The 14,076-nt window shown below is 41.6% G+C and overlaps 1 protein-coding gene across 1 annotated transcript in view; it reads right to left on the bottom strand.

Annotated features, from left to right (window-relative positions):
* Positions 1–1,876: 1,876 nt before the first annotated feature.
* The window catches only part of CHL1 (cell adhesion molecule L1 like), a 76,365-nt gene continuing 64,165 nt past the window's right edge, over positions 1,877–14,076 (bottom strand). Inside the window, exons 22-25 of the mRNA XM_057379265.1 lie at positions 10,015–10,176; positions 9,285–9,416; positions 8,477–8,549; positions 1,877–6,615 (exon numbers count right to left, since the gene is read on the bottom strand). Of these exons, the coding sequence (XP_057235248.1) occupies positions 6,399–6,615; positions 8,477–8,549; positions 9,285–9,416; positions 10,015–10,176 (584 nt within the window). The 3' untranslated portion in view covers positions 1,877–6,398. The remainder of the gene's footprint in view (positions 6,616–8,476; positions 8,550–9,284; positions 9,417–10,014; positions 10,177–14,076) is intronic.

Genomic DNA, 14,076 nt, shown 5'->3' with positions numbered 1-14,076 from the left:
TAGCTCATTTCCTTCTGGAGGAGCAACTGAGAGTGAACCAGTTCTGGTTCTGTGCCAAACACAGCTGTCCTTTGCTTCCCATCCCTCCTCACATCCCTCACCTCCATCAAATTTTGGAGTTTTAAGTCAATAAATAAGTTTTAAGTCARTAAAAGTACTGCAAACAAAACCAGKTGGTGAGGGAGCAAAAAWCCCCAAACACAGGGTGCTGCTGCCCCTTTTCAGGTTTGAGATATTCCTTCCCCAAATGTTCCTAACAAATGGAGAAGAACATGCTGCAGCTCCCAGGATGAGATGCATCAGCAGCACAGAAGTACAAAATACACAGAAAAAAAAAATTAAATGCAAAAAGTGGTGGGTTTTTTTTACAGAAATGCCCATTTCTACAGGCAGGGCTGGGTTGGGCCTGCTCCTCTGGGCACATCACGTGGGTTTCAAGCATGGAAAAACAGCACCCAAGCCTTGTTAAACGAGGCTTAGAAATGTGCAGAGCTCAGGTTTTGCAGCAGAGAGACAGTGCTGGTGTTTCCTGGGCTGACTGACRGGCTCCTCTGCGTTTCCAGCTGACGAGCAGATCCTGAAATGGAAAAATTACAACATTTCCTTGTGAGACTGAAGAACAGCAGGAAATGTTTGAACCTTTGGAGTGATGCTCTGCCCCAAAAGCTGGTCTGATAGTGCCAACTTTGTACCAAAAAAAGAAAAAAAAAAAGAAAAAAAAAAAATCAAATAAAAGTTTATTCATCCCGTATTTTATATTTTATCCTAAAACTTCCTCCAGATCTGCTCCCACACACCTGCTGACGGTGGCAGCAGCACCTTCATCCTCACTCCACTGAAGCACATGATTGGAGGACCTTCTCCTCTCCATTATGCTATTGAGAAAAGTGCAAAACTCATTATTCCAGGATATGAATTATAATAAAACCTTCTCGGGATGCCCTTGATGCCTTCCTGAAAGGTGAATGCCAGTTAGCACAGCTCTGCATTCCCGCTGAGTRCATTCAATTCTTGCAGGTGAAGAATGCATTAAAAATCTCCTGAAGCCTTCCTGCTGCAATGAAGCAGCTGAAAAATTTTTTAAAAAAAAGGATTTTTCAGCAATATCAGCTGCCAGATGTGTCTGCTGGCTTTTAATAAGGCCTCAGTTTGGCTGTTGCAGGTATCAGGAGGGTGAATTTGTGTTCACCTGCAGAACTTTCTCCGTGGACAGAGAATTAATCACAGAACACTGAATATTGGTGATGAGGAGAGAGGAGGAAGAAGGGGTTTTCCTTCACAAACAAAGCCYATTTGTTACATTCCTATAAAATGAACACGTGTAGATTTCAGTCTTTAAGCATGAGTGTAGTTTTCCCTAAATAAGAGGGGAAAAAAACCCAAAAAAATGAGTGTTATTTGGGTCTTGTGKGTCAGGTATTTGTAAAAACAATATTCTGGTGATCTTTAATGAACAGGAGTAGGAAGTCTGTGTGCTGGGAGGTTTTGTGCTGTTAACAGGGTGAGTAAAGAGTGTGAGAGATGTTAACAATTTATACATAGGGTGATAGTTCCATCCAGGAGAGGATCACACGAAAACAGTGAGCAATTTGAATTCAGAGTGTTTGCAGTTCAGCTTCATCTTATTTTGGTGTCAGACTTAGAGGGCTGATGGTCCATGTTGTCCAAAAGTCCCAGGGAAAGCCAAGGGCAGCCCAGCCTTGGTGTGAAACCCAAAAAATCCCCACAGATCACAGCCTAGAGCGGGCTGTGAGTGCCACTTAAATCAGATTCCCAAATAAATGGCATCAAATGAAAAAATAAAAACCAAAAAAAAAAAAACCAAACAAAATCCCCAAATCAAACAAAAAAGAAACTTGCCGATTACAGCCGAGGCTTTTGAAGATTACATCAAGTCAAACTTTTATTAGCAAAGTTGTATTTCATGTAAAATGAAAATATCTTCTCAAACCATACGTGCACATCTGCGTGGTACAAACAGCAACTACGGGTACAACACGTTTTTTTCTAAACTTTAATCAATGCACACTAACATTTAGCTCCCCAAAAAGTAACATTGTGATGGTGACACCACATTTTGCTTTGATCTTTTTCTCATGAAATTACAAAGTCTCTTGTTTAAAGTCAGAACCGTAATAATAATAATAATAATAATAAAAAATAAAAATAAAAAAAAGGAACAGACAGAATGCTTTGGCTCAAACCCCCCGAGGGGTTCCTGCCTGAAAACAGAACAAATCAGTGCAGATCACTTGAGATTTGACACGAGAGATCCAGAGCTGCAATGTAAACATGTGCTGCTGCTCCAGCACGGTTTGTATTTTGTCATAAACGCTGACAGGCACAGCTGAGGGCGTGATCCGTTGGCAAACAAAGGGAATTCTCCAGGAAGAATTTCCTTTCTTTGCATCTGTTCTTACAGGTGAGGAAAGTAACCCGAATGCACCTCTCATCTGCAAAGGAATGGCTGTGAAAAGTGATGATGAGGTTTCCTGCCACAAGCTCAAGGAGCAGTGAGTGTTATTCTACTTTTTTCTTTACAAAATGTGGAATTGCTGTTTAAAACCCCCACCTTTTTTATGCAGAAAGATTGTGCTGCTATTTGTTTGCATCTCAAAAAATAATATTGGCCTGAAAGCTTTGATAAAAACCTCTCATGCACTGGGTTGGAGCCATTCAGTCGATGGAAGCAGTTACTGGGAACAGAGCTACTCATTGGAATTTGTGCAAACATCAACACCACCGAACAAATATCAATCATTAAATGATCTGCTAATTACATCCATTTAAGATGTGAGTTACAATGAAGGCTTTTAAATTTTTTATACATGAACAYAGAATTTTTTCCAGAGGGGGAACAGCATTTTCTGATTTGGTCCCTAAATCAATTTTTGCTAAAGATACAGCCCCAGCAGGGCTTTGAAGCCCAAAATAAAATAATATTACAAAATTTGATGCCCTATTATAAAATAATACTTTTATACCACTGGAGGGCAGAGCCATGAGGATTTCKGGAGGATTTGGACCCCCAAATTTTRCCAGAGAAGGAAGCTGGAGCCATTCCTACAAGTTCTTGATTGCATAATTACATTAGATATATATTTATATATTAATTATAGAAAAATCAATCCACACCAAATTAATATTATGCTGCCCTGTGAATCCAAACAGCTCCCTTGGGGGAAAGGACAGAGCTTTTGGGTTTTTTTTTTCCTATCATTTTTCAGGAAGAGCTGATTTTGTTTAATCTTATGCACACCACACATTTCCAGCAGCTAATTTTAATAAATGTAATACATTTTAAATTTTAATAAACACTCTTTGCCAGAGGAAAGAACAAACCCAAACAAACCAACCCAAAGGATTTAATACTCAATGAGCTATTTCAGAACAAGGTGTGATTTTTGGGGCTGTCCTATGCAGGGCCAGGAGCTGGATTTTGATGACCTTATTATTTTGATGACCTTATTATTTTGATGACCCTTCCAGCTCAGGAAGCTTTATAAACTGCAGAACAGTTGGTGACACTTTTACTGAGCTCCGTGGCCACTCTTTGCCTCATCTGTCAGAGAGAGACAAAAACCCAGCCCAGCTCCTTGCAGTGACAAAAAATTCCTCAGGAAAACCTCAGCTTGCTCTGTTAATTTACTTTTGAAAGCAAATCTCTAAAAAAAAAAAATCAATGTCCTGCACTTTCCAAGGTAGTTTTACCAAATAAAGTGAAATCCCAGTGAGGGGGAAAAAGAAATTATCAGGGAAGAAAAAACAGCTCAGGTGAGTGAGATGATCCTGAACCATTTGTTTAATATTCATGGTGYGTATTCTCAAAAATTTATGCTCAAAAATCAAGGTTTTGTTGCTCATCTTTCCCTCACTGTTTGATTTTCAGGTCCTGAGGCATCGTGGAACACCAACATGAAGAATTTAAGGGCGTGAATGAAAATTTGAGTGGAAAAAGCAGCGCTGCCTGCACAGCTGAGCACAGGGATGGCACAAACACCTCTGAGCACAGCACAGCAAGTGCTGCCCCAGGATTTATATCCATTATTGGGGCCTTTGACASGCACTGATGTGCTCTGCAATTTGTTTCTGTTTAATAAAGGTGTTTTCTGGGATGAGGGGTCAGCTTTATCTGCAGTCACCCCAGTAAAACTTTGGGGTGTGTGCAGGCAGAGCCATCCCCCAGTCCACAGGGAGGGTTTAGGGGAGCCCACCCCAATTTAATTCCCTAATTTTGTTTTTAGGGGAGCCCAACACAATTTTATTCCCAAATTTTGTTCCTATTTCAAAGATTCTCACTCACTGCAGATGGCTCCTAAAGGAAACACATTAAACCCAGCCCAGATTGTCACAATCAGTTCTTAGATTTTATCTGGTTCGGGCTGCAGCAGACACGAGTCAGCAGATAAAGACGCTGCTGGGAAATGTCTCTGTTGRTGAGATGCCAATTTTCACATTGCTCTAATTGTGTGCTTCCTTCGTTGGAGAATTACTTTTTTCCCCAAAAAAAATTAAAAGGTTTTCGGACTTTTTCAACTTTTGGATTGAGTGAAATACAGAAAATAAAACTTTCTAAAGAATAAAGAGTGAATGCCTTGGGGGATGATGATTTTTGATTGAGGGCAGCTTTCCACTCATCATTTTCCACTCACAGGCACAGCCTGAATGGAGGTTTTGGGGAGGCTGTTTGGGRTTTGCTTTTCCCAAATAGAGTTTACATGGAAAGCCTTTAAAAACTACAATTAAAAACCCCAAAAAGAGGCACAGATATGCAGAAGMACCGAGCACCAAAGGCTTCCAGAAACTGCCAAAGGGGAGCCGCGTGTGATCCACAGCTTTTCCACTGGGAAAACCTGAATTTCCCTGGGCTTAGCCCTCGATGGAAATTCATAACCTCATGAGTAAGTCCTGCTTCTTCTTTCTTCCATTAAAATCATGGAGCCTGTGAAGGAGCCATTGGGGATATTTGCCTGATTGCTGTCAGGATGCAGAGAAGCTTTTAGGATCTATTCCTCCTGCAGGAGCTACTTAAAAACCATTAGGGATGGGAGTGACAGAAAAAATGAAACCACATTGATACCCTACTCAAACAAGCAGATTCAGAAATACAAATGCTATTAAAGAGATTCAGGAGATTCCAATACAAAAAGACCAAAAAAATGTGCTGTACAGCTCGGCTGAGTTAGTGTGGGAGAGGCAAAGAACCAGATTTAAACCAGCATTCAGTCAAAAAAGTATAAAAAGAAACTCTACCATAATATTTTCTCTTAGCTTTCGCTTTTGTTTATTTAACAGTGAATAGATTGAAAATAAATGAACTCTTGGAAGCCAGGTAGGTCCAGTTTAGGTGATGTCTGAACAGTGCGAGATCTGGGTGATTCCTATGCACACAACTCCTGCTGAAAACTAATTTTGCTGGTCCAAATCTGTCTTGAGAAGCAATTCTATCCGTTCCTACACAKCTATACAGACCCATGCTAGCAACACATCCCGGTTCAAAATAAACCCAGGCTGCTCTGGACTCAATATTAATATCATATGTACAACATCTCCGTGAAATGTTTGCTAGCTCACAAATATACAGATATGAGACAGACACCAAGGAGTTTGCTTCGAAAGGCAGCTTGCAGCCGGGGGAAAACAAATCAAAATGTTGCGAGTGATGGTGGATGGGAACCCTGTTTTGCCTTGCCACAGGAAAGAGCTGCAGCTTAACTTTTTTTTTTAAGGAAATAGTGCCAGCTACTGGGCAGCAGCATCACCCACACTTTGCTGCGGGTAAAGCTGCGTCTCGAAGTGTTGAAAATTGAAGTCAGCTGTAACCACTAAAACAAGTTTGTTTGTTTTTTTTTTAATATTATAAGCAAAGGGGTTTAATTCTTTAGGAAAAATTATACAATGTATAGAATATATTTCTCTGGTATTTTAAATGATGGTTTTCCTCGTTGTGTCACTTTGCAGAGTAGCCTGCTGGTTTTAATTATATAATTACATAGTGAAATATATAATTATTTAATTGATTTATTGAGGTTYTAACCGAGGCCATGAGGGAATTCTAACATGTGTGACAACAGCCACACAAGGGAAAAAAATACTCCAGAGAAATATATTCTAAACCTAAGAAACACCTGGAGCAGCAGGTGATGATCCAGATGTAACACAGAGAAACTCTGGTTTGGTCAGRTTAACACATTGTGCAGAGTAAAGGATTCTTTTGCTTTATTTAGAAGAAAACACATAGAAATCAGGACGCAAAAACCATCTTTTAGTGGCAGTGACTCGTTTTCTTATTACCTGGGTGTCAGGATTTYCCTGACTGGCTCAATTGGCAACCTGCTGCCGAGCACACGTGGAGAACTAACCAGGATAAATATCACAACTGCACACCAACCATTGCTTTAGGCGTGGAGAGGAAAAGTCGCCGTAGAACTCCCAGTGCTTTCCACTGATCCTTTCTCCTTAGATCCAGAGTAAGCTCCAATAAATGAACCATCTTCATTGAACATGCCATGCTCCCCTTCGCCATAATCTACCAGACTATCAGCACTTCCCGTGGCTTTAATGTCCCCGTTAAGTGACTGGAGGCTGCCCTTCAGCGGCTTTTCATCGCTGTCACTACAAAATAAAGAAAYGCCTTTCCAAAAAACCGGCTGGGGCTCGGCGGGATGGGAACCGCTCCCGGGAGGGGAAGGGGAGAGGGAGGGACAAGGGTGGGTGGCACAGAGAAAATGATCTGAGCTGTGTTCCTGCCCTRCTGTGCCTCACACGGGTGATGTGCACACACCTGAACCCCCCCAGGCTGGGTTGGGTCGTTATTCCAACAAATTAATTGGAATTATSAGTGAAAACGATAATTTGGTTTGGCTTTTTCCCTTTTCGCCTCGGGCAGACAGAAGGGGCAGAAAGGGAAGGGGAAGGAGAAGGRAATGTGGAAAGGATTGGAAGGGTCTGTCACAGCCACCAGGGCTGATGTCAAGTGTTGGGCACCTCACAGAGAGACAATTTTCATTTTACACAACACTAGACAACATCCAGGGCCTATTTATTTCATTTTCCTTTTGAGGTGGGTGAAGAGACACAAAATGGGATGAGGCATCAGCTGGAGATCACAYCCCACTGCTTTGGGAGCACCTCTTTGAGTTCAGATGTCCAATCAAGGTGGTTTTTCCCTTTTTTCTGCTGTTATTTTATTTTACTTTAGTAAATAATTTACATTTTATCTCACTGGAATTTGCCTCTGCTAAAGGGGAGGAACTGGGAAAAACCAAAGCAGAATAAATGTCTGCACCTGCAGTCTSTGTTCAGTGAAAATTCCAGGAAAAAGGACAGACCCAGCACCAAAATTCAGGGAAAAAGGGGAATTTCACTGGGCATTCCTCCTCAYGGCACCACAGAAGAGGAAGAAGAACAATGTGTGTGGGGATTGGGAAAACATTAAAAGATTCCATAAAAAAATTAAATCAGGCCTCTGGATTAAGGACATAATTACTCAATTACAGCTTTTGCTGCTGATGCCAACTCAGTGCCAAATCTTTGACAATGTTATCTCAGGAAGGACTGAGAAACGATCCTGAACTTCACTTCTTCAGGATGAACTCCATATGTCCATAATCAACAGAAAAAAAATTGCTACTTTTCTGCACAGGGCATTTCTCCTCAGAAAAAAAAAAGACGAGTTTGGATTCGAGGGGGAAAGGAGGGGGTCAAAGTTATGAACCTCAGGGCTTTCTTACCTTTCTAAATATTTGTCCCATTAGAAAGCATTAAAAATTAAATAAAGATGAAATTATGCAGAAAAAAAAAAAAAAAAGCCCTACTCCAGTACAAATAATGTAGTATATATATATATATATAAGTGGAATTTCAAYAGCAATTTCATGCCCTTAAGGCCAGTAACACCAGTWCTWCCATCATGGTTCTCAGAATTATGGATTTTCCTTCAGATCACAATTACATATTGCTCTAAGTTTCATTATTTTAAAGCAGCCAAAGTGGTTATTTCAATTCCCCTACAGATGTTTCTGTAGCAAGGTTTGTTTGGGTTTTTGGTGCTTTTTATTGTATTCCAAACTTTTCTTTGTTTTCTTCCCCAAAATGACCATTCCCYATATTCCATGATTCGGGTCTGAGTTTCAAAAACCCACTGAAGACATAACATTCAATGGGCTTTTCAGCAGGACCCCAAATGATCATATATATTTACATTATTCATACAATGCTAAATAAAAAAAAAAAGAAAATAAATTGAAAAATAACCACCAATACATCAGCATTTCCTTATATCCCAGCTTGGATGGATCAAAATATCCTGGATATACCTTGATATTCCTACTCTTATCCACTCCTACGAGGTTTGCTTTGAAAATGAAAAACAGCATTAATTGCATGCCATAAAAATGTCCCAAATAATGATGGCATTTGAAAACAAACAAAACCCCAAGAAACGCAAAGGCTCGTGAAAGCAGGTCCTATTTACCTATATTCCCCAAAGATTTCATCTTTTATTGATTGAGCTTCGGGATCTGGATGCAAATCTTCTTTTTCTTTCACTGTGCAAATAAAATAAAGGACAGGTCTCTGAGTCGTGTTCTGCYGTGGGTTTTTCTTTATCCCAGGGAAAATGGGAAAAGCACCTGACATTTCCTACAGCCTGGCCTGGAGCTGGCTGGACACARCCTGGAGTTTGGGGCCATTCCTTGATTTTTTAAAAGCTATAAAGTGTTTATAGAGTCATGGAGTGGTTTGGGTTGGAAGGGACCTTAAAGCCCATCCAGTTCCACCCCGGGACTGGGACATCTTCCCCAACCCAGCCTTGGACACGTCCAGAGATGGAGCACCCACCACCCCTCCAGGTAACCAGATTTCTGTTTCAATGCATTTACTTAAACCCTTACTCAATGCTTGGACAATTCCAGAATCATTTTTAGCAGAATATTCCATGTTTCAGCTTCCTGTGTTTGTCCCGTCCTTGTGTCCAACAGAAGGCCCCAGGAAAGTGGGCAGGGAGCCCTGCCAGCAAGGGCCTTGTCYTCCCAGCTGGATTAAATGCTGGAATATTCCAGAAATGCTGGGAAAGGCCCTTGTGAGCTCTCTGACCAGCACTGCCTCACCCGGAGAGCACRGCTCCGTTCACATTCATTAAAACCCCTTCCGCAGATATTTATCAAAAGCTACAAACCCTAATTGGATGTTTGTGCTGGCGGCCTCGTGGCCCCCAGAGAGCAAACTGAAGGATGTTGGTTATTACCATGTGAGCATAGGGGAAGGAGAATAAATCCATTTACCTGAATATTTGCCTCCTTTATTTCTTCTGACAAAGCAAACGGTCAGCAGCAGCAGGGTGAGCAGGGCGATGGCGCACATCAGCCCGATGAACCAGCCCTGGGTGGAAATCCCATCRTAAATGCCAGCATAGGCTTGGGGAAACGGGACAGGAGGAAAAAAAGGGAGAGAATTAACCAGAGGAAAAGGGTAATGCTCTGTGATAACACCAACACATCCTCGCTGCATCGGAACGGAATCATCGCCACTGCTGGTGGGCAGTGCCAGGCAGGAGCGTGTCCAGAGTTGGACATTTGGGGCTGGAGGGGAGCGTGCAGGTGACAGGGCACGACACAGACAGTGGGAAAGGTGGCTCTGAGAGAGCAGGGACTCACAGCATTAGCACTGCACACAAAAGCTGAGCAGAGKGTTGTTGTTAAGCCTCTCATGCAAAAGCGGTTTTGCGAAAGAGACAGAGATAAAAGTGCCCCCAGTACATGCAAATCACCAAACTGGTCATTTATGGATTTTATCCAGCTTCCCTCTTAAATTTGTAAAGGTTTGTGATTGTTCCAGGCTGTTGTGACGCACAGGACTCAGCCAAGAACCTGGGATGTGTTTGTGCTCCCATGGACTCAACTGCAAGGGCCACCTTCAACCCCTTGGCCAGTTCGGGATGCTGGCACCGCACAGGACGAAACCTTGACATGGATTCACACAGAAAAACAAACCTCAAAGGGCTTGGCGTCTCACCTCTCCCCCTGGTCTCAATTACATCTTCAAAAATGCTATTGTTATCCACCCAGTTCTTAGTGACCAGGCGCACTGTGTGCTCAGTGCCAGCCTCGAGGGCCTCGCTGGGCTGAAACTTTTGGGTGGGCTTTACTGCGGCTGCSATCCTCCCGCTGCCTTTACCTAGGGAATGCACACATTCAGGTCACGGGGATCGAAGGAATTCATGGAACAACAGGGCTGCGAAATGCACGGTTACAAATACAACAAGTCATTTTTAAACATTCGTCATCAGGCAAGCTGGTTTTCCAAAGAAAATTAAAAAAAAAAAAACCAAAACCCAAACATTCCCTCTGTTTGGTTTTTAATGTTTCATCCAACAAAATCAACGGCAGACTGGAGTAATCCCGATGTTTGGGAAGCGGTTTGTGCAACTCCCAGGATGAAAGTTAATATTGATGGGGGATTATGGATCTGCTTTAACTAATGCGTGCTTAAAAAATTACAACTTGCAAACGGGCTGGCTTTGTATGGATAATCGGGGTTTGATGGCTCTCCCATTGAACCCAGCTCAGCGGGGAAGCACAGACAGCTTGTTAGCTGGATATGAATTCTTGCTGTCTCCCAGAAAAAAATTAACATCGGGATTTGTACTCTCTCCCCTCCAGACAGTGATTTTCCATATCCTTTTGAATTCCAAAATGCCTGCACAGAGCACTGGTTTTGGTACAACTGAACAATTTGCCTGTGAATGGATATTTAGGCTTTTAAGTGTTGCTGATGAGTTTAATATTTGGTCAGGAGAAAGGAAATTCCAGTAACTCTAGGTTTGGAACCTTGTTAYTTGCAAAACACCCACCTGTCTACATACAGGGGCATTAAATAAGATTTTTTCAGAATAGGTTTTGTGGAAAGCAGAAGAAAGGACATTACAGCAGTTGGCAATCACTGCCTGAACGTGAACAGCCCGTTCAGCAAATTCAGAATTGTGTGGGACATTGAAGGATCTCTTACAACATGGGAGTGACCCTGTTCTCCACGGCAGCAGAGAAACTTGGGGGTCTGCACTTGATAAAAATAATTCTTTAATTATTCTCAGTTGCCTGATTTTCCTGATTTGTCCAAAGCCATCTAAACCAAGGCTTGAGCACAAAGGATAATTTGAAAACTCCTCGGCCAATTAGCGCTGACAGGGAAACAATGCTCATTAATACTTCAACTAGTGAACAAGCAAAGCAAGAAGCTGCTGGAGATTAGGGCTGAGTTGACAGCTGAAGGGAAAAAAAAGAGAAAAGATTAAGATAAATCCAAGCACAGTCAAAGCAGCAGTTCAGGATAAGTTTTTCAAGGCAACTCTCCATGTATTACTGTAAGCAGTTAAATGAGCAGAGCACTGGGACCCAGAGAGAACACATCCAGCTGAAACACTGCTGATACTGAGGCACAGCTCATTAGCATAAATTAATCCAWCTATCGGTAATTTTGGCTAAATGAMGTATGTGAAACMCAGCTATAGTTTTTAATCAAACAGCAAATTAAGCAATGGGATAGCACAGGTACATTTTAATTACACGCTCTAAAATCAAGGTATCAGAAAAATGGGAATATTGCCCAGAAAGTAACAGGAATGAACACGGACCTTCGACCCCAATATGTTAAATAAAACGTAACACTCGAGTGTGACATGATAACCCCATGATCCAAAGTGTTCACACCACCAGCCTCCTCAGCAAGGATTTCTCCTCAATTCCTGGGAAGCAAATCCTAAACCTTGAGCTCCAGGTACAGGGTTTGTTGTGCGAATTCTTAAACCAACTTTACCAGTCTCTCTCTGCTCCCTATTTATTGTGGCAGCTTCTGCTTTCTGAACCATCAGCTCTTTAGGGAAGTGGAAAAGGGAAGTGAGATGGCTGGAAAATGCCCTTTTTGTGCCCAGTTATTGCTCTGATCTATCTGAATGCTGCAGCCCTGGCACATGGGATGAACATCCCGGGATGAGGATGAGCCCAGCCTGACCTGGTACTGTGGATGCACCAACAGCTCTCGGTGCTGTTTTTCACCCCCTATCCCAAAACACTCATTTTTATCCCTTTAAAACTCAGAGCAGGTGTCTATTTCTGGGTGATTCTGAGCTTTCTTTCCATGCCATTTCCTCCTGCTCTGTGGGACAACCTCAACACGGGCCCTACAGAGCAGAAATCTGCGCTAACCGGGGTGGGTTTGGTGGCTGGAATAGAAATAACAGCGTGGCATCTTGAAAAATAAAAACAAAGACACACAGATGGGGAAAACCTCCACATTCTGAAAGGCCAGCAACACACTGAGAGCTGCAGGAAGTAACTCTGGAAAATTGTGAGCAGTTGGGTTGGGTTTTTAATCTCCAATGAGGGAGAGGGAGCATTAGTAATAAAGGCATATCACCAGCACTTCTCATCTTCCCCCACTATTCATCAGCCCCACCGTGGGACTTGCATGAACATTAAACACTGAACTGCAATTTCACAAAATTCCTACTGGGCTCYGAGATTTATGAGGAGAACAGAGCACACATTTTTTAGAGGAGCTTATGGTATAAAGGGAAAAAAAACAATAGAAACCACCCTGAAAGACTTCCAGAGTGTTCTCCGAAAGTTGGCAAATCTGTTATAAAATATACTTACATTTTAAAAAACCCCAAACCCAACAGTCTGAGAGCTAAACACTAATTGTAGGCAGCATCTTAATTTATAACCATACCTGTCTAAATACATCTGCTTCAATAAATGGAAAGTTGCACTTGCATTAATTTTCGCCTGCTGCCTGGCTATTAAAAATGTATAAATATGCATCACAAGTATCCTTCATTTCCAGGGCTTTTTTAGTGCAGGAGGCAATTCATGGCAAATTGGGATTATTTTAAACTACAGAGATTAGTAAATCTCTGTTGTATGTAAAGTTTATAGAGAAAAATTTAGAGGTGAGGCAGTGATCAAGAAATTTCCACCAATTTCATGAGTTTTTCTTGATTGTGAGCAAAGAGGCTTTGCTGGTTACGTATGGGAAAGACATTTTATTGCTCTTTTTCCACAGTGCCTATGGCCAAAGAGACCTAAACCCACAAATCTTATTCCAAGTGGTTACTCTGGTCCTGAAGGATAGGACCCTCTCCCTAAGATTTTTTTGGAAAACCTTTGGGAATTACTGCCGTTGGAATAGAATGAAACTGGTGGGGTTTTATTTCCTGGCTTCTCTGGAAAATAAACCTCCAACTCTGTGGCTTCATCTGGAAGAATTTCTCATTAATGCCTGAGTTTCTGGACACACAAAGATAATTCTCACCATGTAATACATGGTTGGTAATCCCCGAGCAACGCTGGCGACGAGATGAAAAGGAGCTTTGTGTTAAAGAAGGGCTGCTACATTAAATTAATCTTTTCACGTCTGTAAGAATGTTATTTTGTGTTATGTTTCTGAGGGCTAATGATCTTGGGGAAATTGACATTTTCAAGGGGAAAATTAATTAGTTTGGAGGTCATTTAGGAAATAAGGCCTGAAAATATGAAGACAGGGATTGTAGTMATTTTCTAAAGACAACATCCCTTCTTCTGTGGACTGAAACCACAGAAATTAAACTACTCTTTATTTTGTACTACAATCCAAATTCCCTTTTGCTCAGGTTCTTCATGACTGTCCAGAGTATTTTATCAAGGTAAAGATCTCAGATTGCCTATCAGGGTTTGATATCCGAGTTATTTTCTCTTTACAGGTTTGTTTTGGGTGTTGCCACACAAATCCTCACACACGTACATATTAAATAAAGAGATTTCCCTTTTCTTCCTAATTCCAGATAAGAGTAGCAAGGATAACTACAAATAAATTAAGGTTACAGCAGTGGTGGAGATCAAGTTAAAATAAAAAGTGAATGAATTCAGAGCTGCCACCTCAATATCTGCACCTTCCTGGCAGAATGAATTGTGAMATTCTGAAATACCCATGGCAAAGGCTGTATGGCAGCAGTGGAAGTTTCTKAAGTCTTAAAGTGGACAATGAGAGYTTTATGGSTTTRTTATTAAACTGGAACAGAGTGGTTATAGAATCACTGAA

The sequence above is a fragment of the Malurus melanocephalus genome, unplaced genomic scaffold, assembly GCF_030028575.1.
Source record: "Malurus melanocephalus ecotype Western Australia unplaced genomic scaffold, MMel_1.1 scaffold_398, whole genome shotgun sequence".
NCBI classification, from domain to species: Eukaryota; Metazoa; Chordata; class Aves; order Passeriformes; family Maluridae; genus Malurus; species Malurus melanocephalus.
The sequence above is the reverse complement of the archived record's forward strand: the minus strand, read 5'-3'. Positions and strand labels throughout refer to the sequence as shown.